This window comes from Nicotiana tabacum, chromosome 15, assembly GCF_000715075.1.
Source record: "Nicotiana tabacum cultivar K326 chromosome 15, ASM71507v2, whole genome shotgun sequence".
Lineage (NCBI taxonomy): Eukaryota > Viridiplantae > Streptophyta > Magnoliopsida > Solanales > Solanaceae > Nicotiana > Nicotiana tabacum.
The window spans coordinates 102,293,839-102,317,802 of NC_134094.1; the positions used below are offsets into that span (position 1 = coordinate 102,293,839).

General features: G+C 34.7%; 2 protein-coding genes across 6 annotated transcripts; both read left to right on the forward strand.

Moving 5' to 3' along the window:
- The first annotated feature begins 3,841 nt into the window (after positions 1-3,841).
- LOC107806430 (uncharacterized) lies at positions 3,842-8,915 on the forward strand. 5 transcript variants are annotated; one of them, XM_075231061.1, is made up of 8 exons: positions 3,901-3,940; positions 4,145-4,213; positions 4,366-4,585; positions 5,155-5,290; positions 6,658-6,728; positions 6,814-6,931; positions 7,044-7,165; positions 8,575-8,915. In XM_075231061.1, the coding sequence occupies exons 4-8, from the start codon at positions 5,240-5,242 to the stop codon at positions 8,732-8,734; spliced, it is 522 nt and encodes a 173-aa protein (XP_075087162.1). In that variant the 5' UTR covers positions 3,901-3,940; positions 4,145-4,213; positions 4,366-4,585; positions 5,155-5,239; the 3' UTR covers positions 8,735-8,915. The 5 variants fall into 5 exon arrangements, with proteins under 5 accessions (XP_075087159.1, XP_075087160.1, XP_075087162.1 ...); XM_075231062.1 differs by having other exon boundaries at positions 4,366-4,449; XM_075231058.1 differs by lacking the exon at positions 4,366-4,585 and having other exon boundaries at positions 3,842-3,940.
- A 5,371-nt stretch (positions 8,916-14,286) lies between these two features.
- Positions 14,287-16,471, forward strand: LOC107806429 (uncharacterized). The gene is made up of 3 exons (XM_016630584.2): positions 14,287-14,919; positions 15,034-15,789; positions 16,310-16,471. Exons 1-3 carry the CDS (start codon positions 14,287-14,289, stop codon positions 16,469-16,471), a joined length of 1,551 nt encoding a protein of 516 aa, XP_016486070.2.
- The last annotated feature ends 7,493 nt before the right edge of the window (positions 16,472-23,964 follow it).

Genomic DNA, 23,964 nt, shown 5'->3' on the forward strand with positions numbered 1-23,964 from the left:
AAACAAAAATAATTAGTATGACTAAATTATCCTTAATTAAATATTCTAGCATAATTAATGTGAGGAGTAAAATATTTTTTAAAGATACGTACATAAGGGTAATTTTAGAAAAATAAATTTAATTTTTTCTTGATTATATAAATGGACACTTATTTTGGACCAAAATAAAAAAAAATAAATTGGTCACTTATTGTAGACGAGAGAGAGTAATTAATATGAACTATAATTTTATAAATTTCAAATCATAACTTCGTCTCAGTCGATAATACCTTCCGAGTATCCATGAAGTGAAGTGTTTTTCTCCCTTTTATTAATGAAGTAATTGTTTCATTGAAATCTAGGAATATACTTCTACTTCGATGTGGTTTAAAAGTAATGGCTGGCCTATATGATTTATTGGCAAGACAAATGAATAACATCTTTGATATAAAGATATATTCCTTTTCCTCCTATTATGCTTTGACTTACTTCTATGTGTAAGAAAGGAAAGGAAATCTTACGAAATCATGTTTATTGTACTTTCCAGATTAAGTTGATAGTTAGCTTTTGTTTTAGTTTTTCGCAAAGACATAAAACATTTTTTTAATGGAAGATTTGCAAACTCTGTTTTCCAACCTTTTAAAAGATTTTTTTTTTCCTTTTTTGTGTTTTTAAAAGATATGAAAATTGACTTAGAAATCTTCAAAAAGAAAAATTAAATTTGCAAAAGCAGGTCAAGCAAACACTTTTCCCGAAAATTCCAAAATTAAATTTGCAAACTTCAAACAAACGCTAAGAGAACTAGATAGTCCAAAATTAGTATTTAAAACCTAGTAAGGAAAGCAGAGATTTTATAGCCAATCTAGGAAGGTTTATCCTGGATAATGTTATTGATTGTTATTATCATGATTCATTTTATAGCTCTAAACAAGAAAGTTAATCATTGGGCTTCCAGAATCTTAATAATTTAGTTGCTTGGCTACCTAATATTTATCTTGTTGGTGATAATTTGATTCTTAACCTTGTAATCCCTCGTTCATTTTTCTGCCACTACTTTCATATATATATATATATATATATATATATATATATATATATATATATATATATATATATATATATATATATATATATTTAAATTATTGGACTTAACAAAAGTTCTTGCTTGTTAATATATACCATTATGCCCAAAAGAATACTTGTTTTTTCGGCAGATACCCAGTTTCCTGAGTTAAGTAATCTGCCCGAAAGATGGGTAATATAAAAATAAAAAAATGTTGATTAGCTGCAAGTTGCAGCATCACATGATGAACATAATGCAAGTTGCAGTATTGACAATTATGTTAGTACTCAGCAGTCAAGAACGAGCTAGATATTCATAAACACCAAAAGGGAATTAAATTCATTATCTTTCCGCATTGGGCCTGAAATACTTTATCGACTCAAGAATTTGATAAGTTGATATACAATAATAATATACCCATTAAAAATTCATAAAGTGAAGTCTCGGGAGGTAGAGTGTACGCAGATCTTACCTCTAACTTAGAAGGTAGAGAGGTAGTTTCTCAAATACCCTCGGCTCAAGAGAAAGCATGGCAAAAAAAAGTTAGATAAGGATAATCAATTCAATACAGTATGAAAATGAAAGTAACGAAAGCGAGTAAGTCATGATAAAGTAGTCTAAAAAGGAGCAACAATTATCACACATAAATAAGATAATCCAAGTACCAGAAACAATAAATAATGGCAGAAATCAAAGGGTAAGAAACTATAGATCAAGATAAGTTGATATAATGATATCGAAAAATATTGCATTGCTTCAATATAATTATTGCTTCTGGTAATGCTTTGAAGAAGACAACTTGTAAGTCGCGGTAAGTTATCGATTTGGAAACTTTTCAACATTAAGAATAAGAATAGTAAAAGAGAGAATGAAAAAGGTAAATATATAAATAATAATACGGGCCCCTATTAGTTAGGATTTAGGACATAAATGAGACAAAAAAAAATAGTTACCCTACCCATGTAAGAAAACAATTCATTAAAAATTATTCCATTCTCTAATTATTATTACGATCCTCACATTAAAGTTATTGTACTTTCGCTCCAAAAGTTCTTTTTAAATTTAAATGTACACACATTTTTTTAATAATACATATATAATACATCTTTACGAAAAAAATGGGGCCTCCAAAAAGTTGGGGCCCAAGCAATTACTTTACTGGCCTTATAGTCGAGCCACTCATGTATGTGTATTATATACATATAATATACATATTTATATACTTTTTGTCTAGTAAATATAATTAGTTTCGGGGGGAAGTGCACAAATAACCACTGATAAGAGATGTCTTTACCTTTTAGCGACTATTTTAAATGTATTTACTCTTTAGCCAGTGTTTAATAAATTTTTACCCGCCAGACAAAAATACCCATGTACTAGACATAGGTGTTGTGTAAATATTAAGGACATGGTGTCTTTAATTTCATGAATGTTGTGTAAATGTTTAGGACAAAGTGTCCTGTATTTGCACCTTCTACTGCTAAACTTTAAAACATCATGTCCTTAACTTCATATGTGCAGTGTAAATGTTAAGGACATAATATCATTAACTTGTATTTACAACTTCTGTTGTTAAACTGTAGGACATCATGTCCTTAACTTCATATGTATAGTGTAAATGTTAAGGACATGGTATCCTTAACTTCATGTATGCAATGTAAATGTTAAAAATATAATGTCCTTAACTTGTTTTTGCACCTCCTCTTGTTAAACTTTAGGACATCATATCCTTAACTTCATATGTGGAGTGTAAATGTTAAGGACGTGGTGTCCTTAACTTCATGTGTTCATTGTAAATGTTAAGGACATAGTGTCCTTAACTTCATGAGTGATGTGTAAATATTAAGGACAAAGTGTCATATATTTGCACCTTCTGCTCATAAACTTTAGGACATCATGTCCTTAACTTCATATGTGCAGTGTAAATGTTAAGGACATGGTGTCCTTAATTTTATGTGTGCAATGTAAATGTTAATGACATAATATCATTAACTTGTATTTGCAATTTCTGTTGTTAAACTTTAGGACATCATGTCCTTAACTTCATATGTGCAATGTAAATATTAAGGACATGGTGTCCTTAACTTCATATGTGCAGTGTAAATGTTAAGGACATGGTGTCCTTAACTTCATGTGTGCAATATAAATGTTAAGGACATAATATCATTAACTTGTATTTGCAACTTATGTTGTTAAACTCTAGGACATCATATCCTTAACTTCATATGTGCAATGTAAATATTAAGGATATGGTGTCCTTAACTTCATATGTGTAGTATAAATATTAAGGACATGGTGTCCTTAACTTCATGTGTGCAATGTAAATGTTAAGGACATAATATCATTAACTTGTATTTGAAAGTTCTGTTGTTAAACTTTAGGACATCATGTCCTTAACTTCATATGTGCATTGTAAATGTTAAGGACATGTTGTCCTTAATATTTTACACATCACTCATGAAGTTAAGGACGCCATATCCTTAATATTTACACATCACTCATGAAGAAAGGGTAAAAAAGACTTTTCGTATCAATTTTAATAGAGTAGTGACTATTTTTGCTCAATATTAAAAGCACTGGCTAAAAAGTACATGCCAATTAAAAAAGTGGCTATACCACACCATTTCTACTTAGTTTCGGCCGGCCGAATTTTGCCCTTTAACAGTTTCTCCAGCTGATCCAACTAAACCCAACAAGCCCAGACCGCTAAAGAAGCCCAATCAAGGCGGATCAATCAATCATGAGTCGAAGCGAGTCCCTAACACGCGCAGAAAGGGAAGGTGGCCAACCGACCAGTTAGCACTCATAAAAGTTCGCGACCCGTAAGTGAACCAAATTATAGTACAACATCGTGAAAGTGAATTTACGAATCGATAATTCCAACTCAGAGAATCATAGGTTGTTTCTCTATTTAAGCAAACAATTGAAATCTCAGTCCAAATTTATCTGAAAATATAAATATAATCGGAATGTAAAGAATTCAAATAGAGCCAAATGCATATAGAAGATTCAATCGAACTAATTTAATTAGTTTTCCTATATCATCTTCCTTCTCAGTTATTGATATTTGATTTATCCATTTTCCCATAGAAAGGGACTCAGAGATTTTAATCAAAGATAGATTTTAATGGCTGTAGCTTCTGATCAAGCCACAACCATCTGCAGTCACTGGTAGGTTCTAACCCCCCCCCCCCCCCCCCCCCCCAAAAAAAAAAAAAACTCCCCAGTGATTCCGCATTTGCGTACAATATTACTATCTGGCTAAGCCTGCCCCGTAATTAGGCTGTGAAAATTATCCAGACAATATTTGTGTTTGTTTGTAGCTGCAGTTTTATGCCCCTAGCGTGGGTACACTTGTATGGTATCTATGCTGGTGGGGGTAGCAGGTACCCGGTGCAATAGCAAAGGTGTGCGCAAGCTGACTCAGATACCACCGTCATAAAATAAATTATGCAGACAATATTTGGGTTTGTCTGCCTCTATTGAAGAAGGAGAATTGTATAAAGACAGTATACAAGTGTGTTTTGATGATTGTGATACTTGGTAGATAACTGTGCTTGAGTCTGTAATCTCTTCTGACACCATCTTGGTGTGTTGTTTAATGAAATACTATTGATTTATCAGCAAATATTGATCATGATTTAGCTTGATTAATGGGATATATTAGTTGCAAGTTGTTTTTTCCTATTACTGATTGCAATGTGAATAAGGTCCAATTTTGGAAAAGTAAATACTAGCTAGTTTATTGGTGTCTACTTGTGGATTGCCATGTTGGCGGAAGTGAATTCCTTATTGAGTACCCTCCTTTTGCTGCCAATGGAAACTGAAGAGTTCAGGTCTTTAATAGATTATGAATTAATGCGTTGTGGATAATACACTATAAAATTCGACAATGAAGTGATGAACCTTACAGCTCTATATTTAAATCTAAGCTATACGACATATAGTTTAACAGCGGGTTGCCATTTGTGCATGACCAGTCGTACCAAGCTAGATGTCATCTTTATCCATGTTTCAGCCTTGTATATTTGTCAGCTTCTTATTCTACATATTATCTTTTCCTATGTGCTTGTATATTCATCACTTGCTATTCTGAATCTATATGTTTCCAGTGACAGAGAAATTCCATCTTCCAATCTTGATTTGCATGTTGCTCATTGCTCCCGGAAACTTGAAAAATGTAAAATCTGTGGGGATATGGTTCCAAAAAAACATGCAGAAGAACATTTCTTGAGCACTCATGCTGCAGTAAGTGAACCAATTTATTTGATCTCGTCATTTTGTGGATGATGCCGAGAGATTTTACAGGGAAAAAGTTCTTTATTTCTCCTTCTCTAATTGAACCTTCAACTTTTAGACGCAAGGATTTCTCAATTACCTTAACTGTATCATTTGGTCCAACAGATGTTAGTCCCTTTCTAAGATAGATTTCTAAATTTGATCCATTCAATTGCATTTATTTGCCTTCCAGTTTGCTCCCAGAACTGTTTATGTGAATCTGCACTTTCATCCAGCTGACGTGTTTGTAAATACATAGTTTTGTACATCATTTCATGGTTGTGCAATGAACATTTTTCATGATGTTATGTACGGTGCTAGGCATTGCAATTGAAGTCCTTGCGTAAAGAATGGACCTTAAATGGAAAATATATGATCTTATTCTTGAAAATTAAATAAATAATTTAAGAACTTCAGATTAACGCTAAACAACACAAGAGGTGAAGTGCTCTGATGATTGAATGCCAGCCCACCCCACTCAAAAGATATATTAATAGCTAAACTTTTCGGGGTTACTAAAATCATGATACATCCTTATTGCAGGGGTTGAAGCTCTAGGTAAAGAAAAGAGGCACCTTTTCTCTATGGTTCCCCTTAAGTTGATTTTGTCTTATATACTACCTTAAGAAAACAAAAATAAGATCCTTTTTTTGTCCTGATAAGTAAAGAATTTTCTTCGTGTGAAAGCACCAAGTAGGTGCACAGAAAATAGCCAAGATCTGTTGCAGTTTAAAGCGCAACGTGCTATTGAAGCATGAGTTTTAGTGAATACAAATGAAAGAAATTAAAATGTGTTTTTCATGTAAGAAAAAATTACTTTAAACTCAAACAACAATTATATGTAAAAACTACACAATTAAGTATAATATATGAAGTAAAAATCATGTGAATCAATTTTAAAGACCATTTTGAATTTCTGATCAGATACAAAGATGAAATTTTAGTTTTTAGTTCGGGTCCAGTGACTTGTCTTCTTATACTAAATATCTAATTTCCTATTTCTAATACTTTTATACTCAATGTTTGCTTAACAATTAATACATCACATTACTATATTCATTGTTAATGTAGGCTTCTTCAATGTAAAGTCCATGGGCAATGAGGTGCACACCTTATCGCCTTGGTGCTAGAATCAAAGCTGTGTCTATACGAGGCTAAGCCTTCAGCCTGTACTGCACCTAGTTCAGGGCTTAAGAGTACTTGAACATAGTCTTTTACAACATTCTATCTTAGTGTTAACTTATACCTCTGTCTTTTACAACATTCTATCTTAGTGTTAACTTATACCTCTTACTTCCTTTTCGATTTTTTGCATTCGATGAACACATGTTTTGTAGGTCTTCCCACCTTTTCTGCTTCTACCAGTCTGTTCTGTTTTACAGGAACATTCTTTTCCCACTTCGTCATGGTATGAGTTCTTTAATAAGCCAAATACAACCTCTCAATGTGATTGTTATGCATGTTAATTTACAGGTAGCCTGTTCTTTGTGTAGCGAGAGAATGGAGCGTGAGGTGTTAACTGTTCACAAAGGTGAAAATTGCCCACAAAGGATTGTGACATGCCAGTATTGCGAGTTTCCTTTACCTGCAATTGATTTATTTAAGCATCAGGTTATAATGACTATCTATGATTAGGCTTCTTTTTCTATTTTGTAATTGTTTTGGTTAATTGATCGATCTTCAGTATCCTGCTGTTTTTATAATATCTGCATTCCTTTACCAGGAAGTTTGTGGGAATAGAACAGAACTCTGTCATCTGTGTAGCAGATATATTAGGCTCCATGAAAGAGATGACCATGAGAGTAGATGCAATGGAGGCACAAATATCGTTGCGGAATCCTCCAGGTATTATGGACCTAAAATGTTTATTTAGTTTGCATTTTGCATGTCCCCTTGGTCGTTTTGAGCCGTTCTTTCTATGCTGAGTGGATCTTGGCTTTGATTCTTTGGTGATGTTTATGAGGTCCAACTGTCAAAGCCCATTGGAAGCATGTATCTCTCTGTCATTCCTACCTTAACGTAATTGTTGCACAGACATGCATTTATGATGCTTATTTTTTGCCTTCCTCGCTTATGGTACAACTAGTCTATGTATCTTGTTTCAGTTATTAGTGAACACTGACTTATAAGACAGAGTTCCTCCGATAAGATTGTCTAAAAGGATATTGGATAAGCTGCTTTTGAGCTATGTATGAAAATCAGTATTTCTCCTACCTGGACATGAATATAGCATAAGAATCTCTAATAAAATCTAGGTCATACATGACTGGGTAGTGACATATGTTTATACACTTCCTTATTTCTCATCCATAATGCAGTTGGTGCATATAAATATGTATATACTTGTTTCCTTTATGTTTTACCTACCCAGTAAAAGGTGATCAAATTTTTTAAGGTTACACTTGAACTTATTCTTCTCTCTTTGACGTTATTTCTTCGTCTATCTTATCTATGTTAATCAAGAAAGTGTCTGGTTTTCTGCCAGCTTCGTCCCCCTTTTATATATTTGATTATCTCATTTTGGAAAGAATCTTTAAATGGATCTCACATATTTAGAGTCTCTTGGCATTCTTTGTTTATCAATTTTATGATATATTACAGTGCTTGGAATGGGCATCCACGTTCACAAGTCATAATAGTACACTACATGTGAAACCTGAAATCAAGGATTACAAGAGTTACTCAATAAGAAAATGAGCAACTGTTAGCTCATGCTATGCCCTATGCAGAAACTTTATGGTTTTAGAAAAATAAGACAGGTGAAAGGGTGTGATTTTACCACCATTCTGTGGAAGTTGGTAAAACTCAAGTTGCACCTAGATATCCGCATGTGGTCTTTCATGTCGCTACATTATGCATTTCTCTTTGCAACTTGCCATCTAATCCCGTTGTAATTGTTCCCATCATATGTCTTGATCAACAAATGCTATGCACCAGAGGCAGATCTAGGATTTAAATTTAATAGGTTCAACTTCTAAGATTCTCAACACTGAACTCATTGTATTGTTAAAATTATGGGTTCCGGTTTAATATTTTTTAAGATTTTAGTAGGTTTTTACATATATATCTATATTCTGTGTCGAAAGTTGTGAGTTCAGATAAACCCGTAACTAAAGGGCTGCATCTGCCCTGCTATGCACTTCTAAACCATCTACCACTACTCTTTAACTGTACTTTTCTGGTGCTATATCTTGTGTTGTATGCCAAGTGCTCTGGTCTTTACTTCTTTTGTCCCGCTTTTGGTATTTTTGAAGGAACATTAGTCCAGCTGAGAGAGATCGTGGTGCTCCTAGAAGGCAGCCACATGAATTTTCCAAGAAGCGGCTTCTATTTACAATTGCAATAACGGGCGTTGCTGTTTTGTTTGGCTCGCTCATCTTCCAGAGGAAAGTTGAAAACAGTCAAGTGCCCTAGCAGCTTTACTGTAATCCGTTAACTGATTGTTTATCTTACTATCAGATCTGCGTTTACAATTCCTAATGTACCTAAAAGCAATTAACATGCAAATCAAAGATGAGTTCCACTAATATATGAACAGATATGGTTGTATGTACAGTTGAAGCTGATCAAAATAATGTAATTGCCTTCTTGAAAACATCCCATCCATCACAAAAAGAACTACTCTTCTAGAGCTATGGAATGCAATGATTTATTTGGAGTCACAACTGCAGAATGTTTCCCTTATTTGGCTTGTTTGGTTGGAAGAAACTTTACGAACTGAGTTTCCACTATATATGTACTTGAACTGTTGGAGGACTCATGAACACTAGACTGAATGCCCTTAAGTTACTGTTGTTTCTGTCAAAAGATTCAACTATCCTTGACTGCATAGTCAGAACAAGCATGAAGCACAATTACTTGTTGCAATGTTGAACCTCATGATTATCTTATCTTAATTTTTAGGTTAGTGGAAAACACTTTTAAATTAGTCTTCATTGCACTGACTCATATGCAGATTTAATTATGTCTCATGAGCTGAGCACGTGATAATTTCCGTTCATATACCATATCTAAAACTTATTTATCAAAATTGCCTAATTTTATATATTACCTGCACTAAACAAGAATTGCTTACAATTTATATACAATCTATTATTAGTATCTTAATTTAGGGGATGCAGTTACATCCTTTTCCTTTTTTTCCTCTCTTCATATATAATCCATTATTAATGCCTTAAATTATGGGATTGAGTTACACCTTTTTTCCTTTCTTTTCTCTTCTCTTCTTTCCAATAGTGCCTTAACTGTAGTATAGCAATTCCAATAATGTCGAACCACAGTGGCGTAAAATAGTTAAAGACTTAATTGAGAACCAAATCTTATAAAACTATTTTAATAGCCTGAACCAGAAAGTAGCGCCAAACCAAAGCAATAGAGACACTGATGATAGACAACACATAAACCAGACAAGTTGAATGCCGGAATATTCTAATTTGATGTAACTAATTATATAGTATATAACTTATTTATAACTTATCTACAACTTTCATACATCATTTTTACGCGGTTAAAAACAGCTACAACATCATACAACTTAAAATACAGTTTTTATACAAATTTTATACAAATATGTCTTTTGTATGTATTTTGTGTATGATTTGTATATATTTTGTATGTGGTGTGTTCTTCTTATCTGAAATTCCAATCAATACTCTCTCTTAATATAATTTTGATATATATTAACAACTTTATATAAAAAGAAAGTATGGGATAACTTAATTACAAATTTCATACTACGATTCATACATTATACAACTATTTTTCAACTTTCATACAACATTCAAATAAAAAAAAATAACTACAACAGAAAACAACTTAAATACAATTTACATACAATTATAATACAACTTTAATACATCTTCTTCTTCATCTTCGAGTTTCAATATGAAAATTCATCCAAAATCAACTTTAATCTTCACCAAACACCCTCAAAATTGAGATATAAACTCCAAAGAGTATTCCCGATTGTTTGCAACAACACCCAATCAAAACAAATAGTTATTTTTAAAAAATCGAATTCAAAATTAAAGTTTCGAAGCTTTTGATGACTTTCAATAGCTGGCGGGGCAATGGACAACGACTGGTTCGACGGTGATAAACGACCATATTAAATCTATTATTGAATTCTCTGAAGAAAAAAAGAAAAAGGAGATGAGAAAAGAGAAGAGAATCATAGAGATCCAAATAAGAATAAGTGGGGCAGAAAAAAGAAAATAGAGAGAGAGAGAGAGAGAGAGAGAGAGAGAGAGAGGAAGAGGAGAGATATGTAGAAGCGGCAGATTTGTAGAATTTGATATCCACATTAAAAGGCTACAATCAAGGATACCTAAAACTTATTTGTATATAACGGGTAAATTGTATATTAACTTATAATTAAGTTAAAACCGGTTAAGGTAAATTAGTTTCTTATGTAATACATATAGGTAAAAATCTCTTCTTCTTTTTAATAATGGAATTATAGTGATTTTTTATCCGAGGACCTATACTTGTGCTGCTATCATGTTGAATTGTGTGACTATTTATCTAAATATTTAAACCGTTATAAGAGACTTTTATTTATGTTTTCAACATGCAAACCTCAACACTACCTTCTGAAAATACTCTCAGCGATTCAAAAACTTCTATTGATGTTTGAGGCAAGCTTTAACCGTGCATGTAGATCAAGTTGAGTGGAAAAAAACTAATGCCTCATATGGTTGCACTTAATGCAGGTCTAAATCTTAATCATTCAGATATCAGTCATTAAGTACGTTTATTTTTTAGATCTTAATCTTAATTATTTAGATTTTAACTATTAAGTCTGTTTTTTTTTTTACTTTTACAATCACTTAATGAGTCTAATAGATCTATAATAGAGTCTTAATACCATCAAGATGTTACACATTCAAGAATTTATGTAAAAATGATATTTCACTATTACTCCTATATTTTTACCACATGACCATGAACAACCACAGCCGGCACTGCCCATCATTATAACCTACCACCATCCATCCACCACCTTCCTCAGCCACAACTACTATCACCAGCCGCCATTATTAACTATCACCACCCACCACCACCAGCCACCATTTACAATTATCACCACCAACCACCATTACCACAACAATCACTAATAAACACTATATATCACCCATCATTGTTATTAGTCATCACCACCATCAAGAACTACCATTAACTACTACTGTCATCTACCATATACTGCTCATAATCACCATCTTCAACCAATACCACCACCAGCTACTACCGAGTCGACACCCACAATTACCATTGTTAGCCATCGCCACCGTTAACTATCATATAAATTTTAAAAATATTTAATTAATACAGTATTAGATTTATTAGTACTATTTGATTTGAACCTATACTTATTAATTTTTAAATAAAAATAAATTGTATATATTCAGATGTAGAGTAAATAAACAATCTTAATTATTTAGTATTCAGATCTTAATACAACATTTTAATATTCAGATCTTAATATATACACATATTAATTTTAGATTTAAACGTTTTAATCTTAATAAAAACAAACGAGGCCTCCATGTTCTTCCTATTGTAGCATTACTACTCACTAGCCTATGTTTTTCAAAACTAATATCTTTAGTTACACAATATAAAAAATGCAAAAATGAATATATGAACTTAGGCTTATTCCCTTTGGAATAAGGGAGCACAAACCAACTCCCAAAATCTTACATAAACAAAATGCCCATTATGTTTCTCATAATGAACGGACAAGGAAAAAGATCTTTTGCGAACTCATAGGATTAATCTTCCAACTTAATCCTCTGCGACATCATTCTTAAATCAGGAAATTATGCAAATTATCACACACTAGCACATTTTAGTAAAGAATATAAACACACAGTTGGACATAAAATCACTATATTCGATGAGAATTAAACTTAAAACCTCTTAGTCTCAATAACTTTATCTAGGACTTGGAAGCCACCCAGCTAAGGCCTCGTTTTCATGTTTCAGCACACACACACACAAAAAAAAAAAAAAAAAAAAAAACTTTTATGAGCCCTTTTACCACATCATGTTCAAATTAAGTTAACACAGTGAATCTATAACATGACATATTTGTTAAAATATGTCGTCAACCTGTAGTTCGAATGATTAGAGTGTAGTTGTTATAATAATGTCAACTAACTGAAGTAGGGCCTTACGACTACTCTGCATGTGATTCGAAAATTGACATAATAATGCGCCGAAAGTTTAATACTAATATTTGTTTAATTTCACCAGACATTGATGTGTTAATAATATATATACGTTTAGTTATTAAAGGAGAAGTAACTAATAGTCTCTCTCTAGAAATTCTCTATCGGCGTACGATTAGGTGGGCTAACGTGCGTAGTGGTCGGAGATGCCTAGAGGGCGTCCGAAAGCTACCAAAGTAGCTGCTAGACATGCAGCGGAGGTAATCAAAGAAGCTCTAGGAGTTTTTAGCATAGAGAAATTGGAAAAAAGTAACACCGGACTGAAAACACCTAGTGGTACACCAATTGGGGTATACGAGTTGCAGAGCCGGTGCCAGAACAACAACGGATTATGCTACTGTAAACGCCACCTGCAGTCGTAGGAGTGGTTATCCAAGGAAAAACCTAAGCAACCAGCCGCTAACGGGATCCAAAGGAGGGGAAATCCAAATTGCTATTCCAGGAGGTGAAGGTTCTAGCAAGATGAGCTTATCAATCGGAGTAGGAGCAATTGGCCTGTCTATTGACCCCGGGGGGTTACAAATTGATGCGAATAAATAATAAGCTTCCTATTGCACAACTAGGGGAGAGGAGGGACGGGGCAACTCTCTTTAATAGGAACAAAATGGCAGCAAAGGGGGATGAATCTTATATATATCGCCCCAACCATACAAGATTGAGAGAAGATTGTTGAGCTTAATAAAGAGTAAATTGAGAAAGGCATCGCAAAATGGAGGCAACCCCTAATCCTAAATGTTGTGGGAGAGGATCCGACTATTGGGGCCCTAGAAAGATTTATTGTTGCAAGATGGAATTTTGCCTCAAAGCCAAAGGTAGTTTACCATAATGATGGATACTTTGTAGTTCGCTTCAATTGTTTGGAAGATAAAGATGTTGTTCTATGCTCCGGGCCATATATGATAAATAGTAAACCAATTATCATCAAAGCTTGGGCACCTATGTTTTATTTTCATAGTGAAGTTTTGCAAAAGATCCCTCTATGGGTGAAACTGTCGAACTTGCCTCTGAGTTGCTGGGAAATGGAGACACTAAGTAGAATTGGAAGTGTACTTGGAGTTCCTGTTTATGCAGATGAATGCACAATAAAAGTGGAAAGGATTTCATATGCTCGATTATTAGTGGAAGTGGATGTTACTAGGCCCTTACCAAAGACTGTTAAGGTCAAAGATCCGAGTGGAGATGTTTATGACCAAGAGATAGTATATGATTGGGTACCGGAGTATTGCCATACTTACTTACAAGTTGGGCATTCAAGCAATATGATTCAGAATAAGAAGCCACTTGCAGGGAAGCAAAGAGGTGGAGCTACCAAACTAAAGCAAGAGTGGGGGAGACGCACAAGAAACAATCAAGGGAATGAGGGGCAGAATGCTCCAAAAATGCAAGGGGAAAGTCAAAAGGAAAACAGATTGAAGGAAAGAAAAATGAGATAGAAGAAACAAGCAAAGAATCCAATGATGAAGCTGATCAATCACAAGGAGGCCAATGGCAAATAGTTCGAAACAAGTCAGCTACAAATGGGAGCTATAATACAGGGCATCGTAATAATTTTGGTGAAGATAAAACTACTCCTACTGTACTAGTAGGGAGAGAGAAACATGTTGAAGTAGTGAATGGATTTGATCCTCTGAGTATACCTAATATACTGCTGGAAGAAGAAGGGATGATAAATACCACAAGAACGAGTGGAGGAAGACAATGGGAGGCTGAAAATGATACGCATATGTTTATTCCTACATGAAGTTAGCTACATGGAATGTGAGAGGTCTTAACAAGACATATAAGCAAAAGAAGTTAAAGATGTTTATGAAGAATAATAATATAGTAATGATAGAAATAATAGAGCATAGAGTCAAAGAAAGCAATGTTACAGCAATTCTAAGGAAGATAGTGAATGGGTGGAGCTGGTGTCACAACTACAACAACAATATGAGAGGCAAAATTTGGGTAGTATGGGATCAAAATGCTATAAAATTTGATGTTGAGCAGATGGTAGAACAGTTTATTCATGGAAGAGTTACAGCATGTAACTTGGGCATGGATTTTTATTTTACAGCTGTATATGGCTTTCACACAATAGAAGACAGGAGATGGTTGTGGGAAGATTTAAGGAGCATAGAGAGTTCACATCAGGTCCCTTGGCTTTCCATGGGTGATTATAATGCAGTATTACATGTTGAAGATATGAAGTATGGAAATCCTGTCACTGAGATAGAAACTAAGGATTTTAGTGACTATCTCTTTGATACTGGAGTGACTGAAATGCAATCAGCGGGGAGAGAGTATACTTGGACAAATACTCATATCTACAGCAAAATTAACAGAGCATTGGTCAACTCAGAATGGTTTATCAAATATCACCACTTGGAGGTTAACATCAGGGATCCAAATTTTTCTGACCACTCTCCCCTATGTATCAAGCTTGAAGAAGAACTTCATGGAGGACCTAGGCCTTTTTGATTCCTTAATTGTTTAGCTGAACAGGAGAGCTTCCTCCAGGCAGTGGAAACAACATGGAATCAAAGAAATAATGGGTTTGGTATGAGTAAAATATGGCAGAAGCTGAAAGTAGTTAAACAAGAGATGAAGAAATTAAATCGAGTAGAATTTAATGGGGTAAGAAAAAAAGTGAGTCGGCTAAGACAACAACTAGCAGACCTGCAAACTCAATTGATGGGACCTGGGCATATATTATTTGATCAGGAAGGAGCACTAAAATCTGAGCTAGACAAATGGAGCAATATTGAAGAAAATATATTATGTCAAAAAGCTCGAATACAATGGCTGAAACTAGGAGATTCAAATAATATTTTTTTCTTTACTAACATAAAGAATAGATTGGCACAAAACAAGATCACGAGTTTAATCAATGCTGAGGGGAATATGGTGCAGGATCAAGAAGGCATAAAAAGTAAAGTACTGGGGTTCTTCGGGAAGTTACTGGGATCTTCTGCTACCCAACTACCAGCTGTAAATCCCATTATTTTACAATATGGAAGAGTACTGAGTAGAGAACATCAACTAGCCCTCATTGCACCTGTAACTAGAGAGGAAGTGGTCCAAGCTCTCAAAGATATTGACGACCTTAAAGCACCAGGGTGTGATGGCTTCAATGCCTGTTTCTTCAAAAATACTTGGCATGTGGTAGGGGAGGAAATTACTAAGGTAGTCTTGGAATTCTTTGATACAGGGATCATGTGTAAAACTATCAATTGCACTACTATAACATTGATCCCAAAGGTACAAAATCATCTCTAAAGTACTAACACATAGAATGCAAGATTTAATGAATGATGTTGTTGATCCAGGCCAATCAGCCTTTATTCCAAGGAGAGTGATCACATATAATATTATAATGTGTCATGAATTAGTAAAGGGATATGGAAGGAAAGGGGTATAACCTAGGTGCATGTTGAAGATAGATATGAGAAAGACCTATAACTCAGTTGAGTGGTATTTTATTGAACAGATCCTTACTTATCTTCACTTTCCTGCTAAATTTGTACAATGGATGATGGCATGTATAAACTCAGTTTCATATTCAGTCATCATAAATGGGCACCCTACTGCCCCATTCCCGGCCAAAAAAAGTATTGAGGCAAGGGGACCCAATGTCTCCCTTCCTGTTTGTGTTAGCCATGGAGTACCTCACTAGAATCTTGAAGACACTAAATAGGTAACTTGATTTCAATTATCACCCTAAGTGTGAAAGACTGAGCATTGTACAGTTGAGTTTTGCAGACGTCTTTCTGTTATTCAGCAAAGGGATGTAGTATTTGTAAAGACGGTGTTTGAATGTTTTCAAAAGTTCTCCAAAGCATCTAGTCTAGAGGCAAACATAGACAAAAGCTACATTTATTTTGGAGGAGTGCATGAGGAAGAGCAGAACAATATAATACATGTGCTGGGTTTTGCAACATGAGAGATGCCTTTTAGGTACCTAGGGATTCCCCTGAGTACTAAAAGGACATCAACATTACAATACAAGCCACTTCTTGATAAGATAATGGGTAGAATTACTTCCTGGACCTCAAAACTATTAAGCTATGTTGGTAGAGTCCAGTTGATCAAATCTATCCTATTCTCGGTACATGTGTTTTGGTCTCAAGTATTCATCTTGCCAAAGAAAGTGGTGAAGGCAATTGAATCACTATGTAGAAGATTTCTTTGGACATGGGGTGCACACATGCCCAAGAAAGCATTAATAGCACGGGACAAACTATGTTGTCCCAAGACAGCAAGCGGACTCAACTTCTTGGATGTTTGTACTTAGAACAAGACCGTCATTTGTAAAATGCTCTGGAATCTTTGTCAAAATAAAGATAAGCTATGGATCCATAACTACTATATAAAAGATGCAACTATTTGGAACGCACGAGCAACACAAGCTGCATGGGTGATGAAGAAAATATTGAAGGCCAAGGAAACTTATACAAATGCAAGTTACATGGATGATGATATACAGTGCATGCAACAGTTCTCTACGAAGGTGATTCATAACAAATTGAGAGGTAGTTTCCTAAGGTTTAATAGAGACGGTTTATATGCAACAATCAAGGGTCACCTAGATGGATTTTTATATTGTATCTGGCTTTAAATAACCGATTGCTCATGCGAGAGAGATTGGCACAATGGAAGCAGCTTGGGGATCTAAGGTGTATGATATGTCAAGCAGCACCGGAGACCATTGAACATCTATTTTTTGAGTGTATATTTTTAGCTGCTATATGGAAGAAGATTCTGCATTGATAAGGTTTGGCTAGGTAGCCTATGGCATGACAAGTTGAGAAGGAATGGGCTATAAAATAGGGGAAAGGAAAAGCTGTTGAAGCTCATATTTACAAAATGGCGCTAGCAGCAACTATCTATGCTATATGGATAGAAAGGAATATGAGAATGTTCCAATGAAAGAGCAAAAAATGATGAGTATAGTAAGGCACATTATTCAGAAGGTGTATTGTCGAGGTGCCTCATGTGTTAGGCTACGAAGGAAAATGACTGAGTTGAATTTTTACCCTTGAATTTGTAGGTAGTATAGCACAACAATAGGGATAGAAGTATTAGAATGATATGAAGATGCAGGTTTGGGTCCGTCTGTCCAAACCTGATCTGGTTTTGTTTCGATCTGCTTGTACATATTTACTTGGTAAATAAAGAAAAGTTAATTACCAATATATATATATATATATATATATATATATATATATATATACGTTTAAGAGTTGGGAAAAATTTACTCTTTAGTAATATCAATATCCCTGAAAGATTAAAATGCTTGTAAATAATCAAACACATAAATTACAAACTGGCTGATATAACAACTGCTATTAAAATGCTTAAACTGAAAGTACAAGAGGGGGGAGGGGGTGAATTGTTGATTTTTCCTTTTGCATTCTAAGTAGTTGACTAGTTTACTAATTAGTCGACTGAAGATAAGAATAGAATAAAAGTAAAGCAGAAGTAAAATGTATGAATTAAAGACACTAGGATTTTTATTCTGGTTCGGATTCAATGAATCCTACGTCCAGTCCCCTTGGGTTGCAAGGGTGCTCTCTTTCAGAATGTGAAGTTTCTCAATTACAAGAGAGTTGATGTAGCTTTACACCAACAACTTAGTCACTTCTTTATTCTTGATACAATGCATCACCAGTGTTTATCTCTTTTTATTCTCTCACTAATTACACAACAGATCTAAAGAGAACTACAATGCTTGTTTGGAGTAGAACAAAAAGAGTGATAGTGGTTCGTTCAAAGTATATCTATTTCAATCTTGGTACAGATTTATATATACTTTTTGAGGCTATCTTGACTCTTGATTGACGTGAATATTGAGAGATTACAGATCCAAGGGAGTTGTTCCTTGAAAGGAATCGTAGACTGATTCTTTTCAAGAGTAAGGTGAAGTTTCCGTTGATTTTCCTTGACTTGTGGCCATGATGGACTTTTCTTCCGCTAAGCAAATATTTCTATTATTTGAGTATTCAAAGTTGGATCCCTTGATTCCGGGCTTTAACAGTCTTCCTTTGATAGAGGAATCTCAAGTGAAGAGCTTCACAATCTTGTTTTTCTTTAATTTGGGACCTTCATATAATATCCTCCGTCAATCTGCTATCAAATCATTGATTGAATCTTCTTTCGGATTTCCGCTACTTGTTCCTTTTTCATCTCTAATCATTGATACTTTTTCTTTCCTTTGCTTCTAGAGTTTCCATCATTCTCATTCCTTACTTGCTTCCGTTGACAAATCTTTTCCTTAATTCTTTTACTTTTTCCATACTTGAATGATAGAGCTTCTTGAGTCCTTTGTTTTATCCCTTGTGATCTTACACCATAGTAATATATTATTTTTCATCATTGAAACTTATATTTAACAATCTTCCCCTTTTTATGATGACAAAATAACATATAAAAGCAGTTTACTTTCTTGTTATAATTGGTGCTTGTTTTGCTGTAGTCGACTTCTAAGTTGACTTCCATGATGTGACAGTCGACTCCCCCTCAAAAGGTGCCGCTGTTTGTGCTACGCTTGTAACATCATATGCTGCAGTCGACTTCCCCCCAACAAGTGCTGCTATTTGACCTGCACTATATAATTAATATTTTCTCCCCCTTTTTGGCATCAACAAAGAGGGGATATTCACATGTATAGAATAAAATAAACAAATATAAGCAAATATAGGCAATTATAAGCATGCATGGTTTAGCAAAAATAAAGAAAACATCCAATGACTGGTTATCCAGTCTAAAACAACAAAAAATTGTCTGAAACATCTAGAACTAACGACGCAAGAAATAAGTGGGAGTCTTGCAAATCACCTCCTTTAGACGATCAAAGCCGGCATTTGCTAAAACTGTCACCTCATAAATCTTTTCATATACTTCCTTGAAGGCTTTGACTGCATTTTCTGCTAGCTTGAGAATTTTGACCCTTATCTTCGAAATATCGGACCATGTCTCTTTGGAGATGGCATGAATGTCCCCAACAATTGATTGAGTTGCAACAAGAAGGTCCTTAAAGATGGTCAATTTATTGTCAATAGCAGTCAATTTGTCTACAAGATCAAGATCACTTACACTATGATGGGAATCAGAGGCTTTGACCTTTGAATCAGGATAAACATTCTTGATTTCTCCCTCCTATTTCTTCACCCAAGAACCCTTAACACATACATACCCCATAATAGAAAAAGCTCTAGAGTTGTAAGATTTGGAGATAAAGACAAAAGGGTATTCTGAGATAGAGATGTTGTGGGCTTCCAAGAGATATGTGATAATCATACCATAAGATAGACTAGTAGGGTCATCAGCTCTTTCAACCATAAAATTTATGACTCATGAGGACAGTTTGACCTTAAGCTTGGTTACTAGATAGTAGACAAGAAAGGTGTCTCCTTGAGAGAAAGTGGAGAATGAGCCAGTGCGAGGAAGAAAAGTAGTTGCAACAATATGGGCCAGAAATGGGTTTTGAAACTAACATCACTAAGACCTAACTGGTTAGGGAGGAAATCAGAGGGACACTCAGCTATACAATGCTTTTCTTGATCAAAAGTAATTTTAAAGTCTTCAGGCCAGGTATTTTTAAAAAGCATGGGAAAATCATAGCACTTACACTAAAAAATTGAGTCAAACATGGCACAATCAAGAACAATGCATTTTCCTAAAACTAGGGATTCTAAATTATTAGGCTTGCTATAGCGGAGATTGGTATAGAACATCCTCACTAGAGGTTCATAGACTTTGGGAGGGGGTAAAGAGAGGAAATTTGACCATCATTCAAAAACAAACAGATCATTTACCTTACGATTGAGGACCTCCATATCGTCAAGGTCGATTACTCTGTCGTGGGCACTGGGCTTCTTTTAGAGGGAAACAAAGAAGTCGCTATTTGGAGTATCCCATAAATTGAGGTTTGACTCTAGAGAACTCGAGAGGTCTACGTTGGATTTCTTGGGGGTAAAGATTCAGGGGGGGTCTTCCACGGGTCTTTTTCCAAGAGCTTTTTCGACTATTTGGTGAGTTTGGTCAGATGGTTCTGCTTGAGAATATGCAAACCCTTCAGATTGGTCGGACCCTAGGTCTACTTGTTCTGCAAGTTGAGAAGAGGGTTTTTCCTTGGAACGAGTACTTTTTCTGGTGGAGGCAGAGGGATTCTTGGAGTGTTTTGTCATTGAAGGATTTTTGGAGAAGGGTTTCTGAGTGATAAAAACAATGATAAAGAGAAAAGATGATTCAGAGGGTTAAAAAGAAAGGATTTGACTATTGAGTACAGGAAAGGAAAGGGCGTCTGTGAAAGGACATGATGATTGATTTTCCTTTCTTGAAAGTTATGACTGATGGGAAAAGAGAGAGAAATCGGAGGAGCTCAATTAATGCGTACTTACAGAAGAAAATAAAAATAAAAACATTAGTCACACAGGAATTAGAATTAATACATAAGCCTAGTTTTTATGATCAAGCGAAATAATGCCAAGTAGTTCTCTTAAGAGCAGAATCTATCTTCAAGCAAAGGCTTAGTAAAAATGCCTTGATCAGCGGTGCCAACAAATGATAACTCTATATCTCCCTTAATGACATGATCTATAATGAAATGATGCTTAATATCTATATGCTTAGCCCTAGAGTGATGCACATGATTCTTTGAGAGGCATATAACACTAGAATTATCACAGAATATTTGAATAGGTTTAAACGATAATTCATAGTCACCCAATTGATGAGACATCCATAGTAATTGTACACAACACTGTCCAATGGAAATATACTCTGCCTCAGTTGTGGATAATGCAATTGAGCCTTGTTTTTTTACTATTCCAGGATATTAATGCCTTTCCCAGTAATTGACATATTCCACTGGTGCTTTTCATGCCTTCCTTATCACCTGCAAGATCAACATATGAAAAACCTTCAAGTTTAATATTATTAGATCGTGGGTACCACAGTCCATATGAAATAGTTCTGATGAGATAACAAATTATTCTCTTTACTGTTGTCAGGGGTGATTCCTTAGGAACTGACTAAAATTTCGTAAGGAGCTAATCATTCCACGATATTTCGTTTCATTTACTGGATTTCCCTTTTTGTCTTTGTCAAGACTTGTTGATGGGCTCATTGGTATACCAATTGCTTTAGCACTGCTCATGCCGAACTTTTGAATCAATTCCTTTATATATTTAGTTTGACATACAAAAGTTCCTTTCTCAGATTGTTGAATTTGAAGTCTAAGGAAAACGTGAGTTCTCCCATCATGCTCATTTCAAACTCACTGTGTATGAGATTAGCAAATTCCTTACACAAAAGAGGGTTAGCACTTCCAAAAATAATATCATCAACATAGACTTGGATAATAAGATTACCTCTTGTTGATCTTTTGATAAATAATGTAGTATCTACTTTACCTCTTGTAAAACCATGATCAATTAGAAATGAGATTAGCCTTTTGTACCAGGCTCGAGGAGCTTATTTAAAACCATACAGAGATTTAGTCAACTTATACACATGGTAAGTAAATTGTGAGTCTTCAAAACCAGAAACTTATTTTACATACACCTCCTTATCAATAAAGCCATTTAAGAAGGCACTTTGACATCCATATGAAAAAGTCTAAAACCTTTAAAAGATGCATATGCAAGAAGAATCCGTATAGACTCTAATCGTGCTACCAAAGCAAAGGTTTCATCATGTCGACTCCTTCTTGCTGTGAGTAGCCTTGAGCTACTAATCCGGCTTTGTTTCACACTACTTTTTCATATTCATTCAGCTTATTTCTAAAAATCCATTTAGTTCCAACTATGGCAGCATTTGCAGGCTTAAATAACGGTTCCCAGACTTGATTCTTATCGAATTGATCGAGTTCCTCCTACATGGCTTGAACCCAGCTGGAGTCTTTTAAGGCTTCCTCAATTTTATTTGGTTCGATTTAAGAGATAAGTGCTACATTTGCCTTCTTCTTAAGAGCTCCATTGGTTTTCATTTCTTAACTTGGATCTCCTATGATAAACTTTTGAGGATATTCTGGTTCACTTCTCCACTCATTTGGACACATTCCAAACGTATGAGTAGTTGACTCCTTCTGTGGTATAGGTTGATTATTGGCAGGTTCACTAGTCGACTCTTTGATTACGTCTGTGCTATCAGTTGGCTTTTGTGACATGCTTGACTGTGATATTTCTTGGTTGATATCTTTATCACCTGCAATAATTCCTTTCTCGGTCGTAATGTTATTTTCATCAAATATGACATGCACCGATTCTTCTACAGATAAAGTACGCTTATTATAAACTCTAAAAGATCTAGTATTAATAGAGTAACCAAGAAAATTACCTTCGTCACACCTTGGATCTAATTTTTCAAGGTTGTCCTTACCATTATTGTGGATGAAGCACTTACTGCCAAATAGATGAAAGTAGGCTATGTTGAGTCGTTTGCCTTTCCATAATTCATATGGAGTTTTCTTCAAGATGGGTCTTATAAGACATTTGTTGAGAATGTGACAAACTGTGCTTACCGCTTCTGCCCAAAAATGATTTGGCAGGGAATGTTCTAATATCATTATTCTGGCCATATCTTGTAGAGTTCATTTTTTTCGCTCAACTACTTCATTCTGTTGAGGTGGTCTTGGAGCTGAGAAATTGTGGGTATATCCTTGATCATTGCAGAAATCTTCAAAGGCTCTGCTTTCGAATTCTCCTCCATGGTCACTTTGGATGATTGTGATGAGATACCTTTTTTCTCTTTCAACTCTTTTACAAAAAATCTCAAAAAATTTCAAAGCTTCATCTTTATGAGATAGGAAAATCACCCATGTAAAATGTGAGTAGTCATCAATAATAACAAAAGCATATCGTTTACCTCCAATGCTAGCAGTTCTAGTGGGTCTAAATAAGTTCATATAAAGCAATTGTAAAGGCTTGGTCGTAGACACAATGTCTTTATTTTTGAAAGAGATCTGACATGCATCACATACATGATATCTAGAAAAATTAAATTTGTGAAGGCTAATAACTAAATCATGCTTGGAGAGTTTCTCAATTAGATGCATGCTTGCATGACCAAGTTTCTTATGCCACAACTGTGGATCATCATATATGGATGCTAAACAGATATGACTATCTAAATTTTTAATGCCATCAAGAATATAAACATTTCCATACCTTTTTCCTGGAAGTATTATTTTACCTAACTCATCTTCAATGGCATATCATGTTTTCTTGAATTTGACTTCGTACCCTGAATCACATAGCTGACTTATACTCAAGAGATTATAGTTGAGTTCATCTATAAGATATACTTCAGTAATATCACAATTATTGTTGAATGGAACTGTGTTGGTGCCAACTATTTTTCATTTTGAATCATCACCAAATTTGACACTTCCTCCATTTATTTTTATAACTTTATTGAACAAATGTTTGTCAC

What these genes read in the sequence shown, in the direction of transcription:
- LOC107806430 (XM_075231058.1), top strand. Translation starts at nt 4,170, where the DNA reads ATGGCTGTAGCTTCTGATCAAGCCACAACCATCTGCAGTCACTG. An exon ending in ACAACCATCTGCAGTCACTG is followed by an intron (nt 4,214 to 5,154) that starts GTAGGTTCTAAC and finishes ATATGTTTCCAG; the next exon opens with TGACAGAGAAATTCCATCTT. An exon ending in TCTTGAGCACTCATGCTGCA is followed by an intron (nt 5,291 to 6,657) that starts GTAAGTGAACCA and finishes CATGTTTTGTAG; the next exon opens with GTCTTCCCACCTTTTCTGCT.
- LOC107806429 (XM_016630584.2), top strand. Translation starts at nt 14,287, where the DNA reads ATGAAGTTAGCTACATGGAATGTGAGAGGTCTTAACAAGACATATAAG. An exon ending in TCAAATATCACCACTTGGAG is followed by an intron (nt 14,920 to 15,033) that starts GTTAACATCAGG and finishes TTAGCTGAACAG; the next exon opens with GAGAGCTTCCTCCAGGCAGT. An exon ending in CTATAACATTGATCCCAAAG is followed by an intron (nt 15,790 to 16,309) that starts GTACAAAATCAT and finishes TCTGTTATTCAG; the next exon opens with CAAAGGGATGTAGTATTTGT.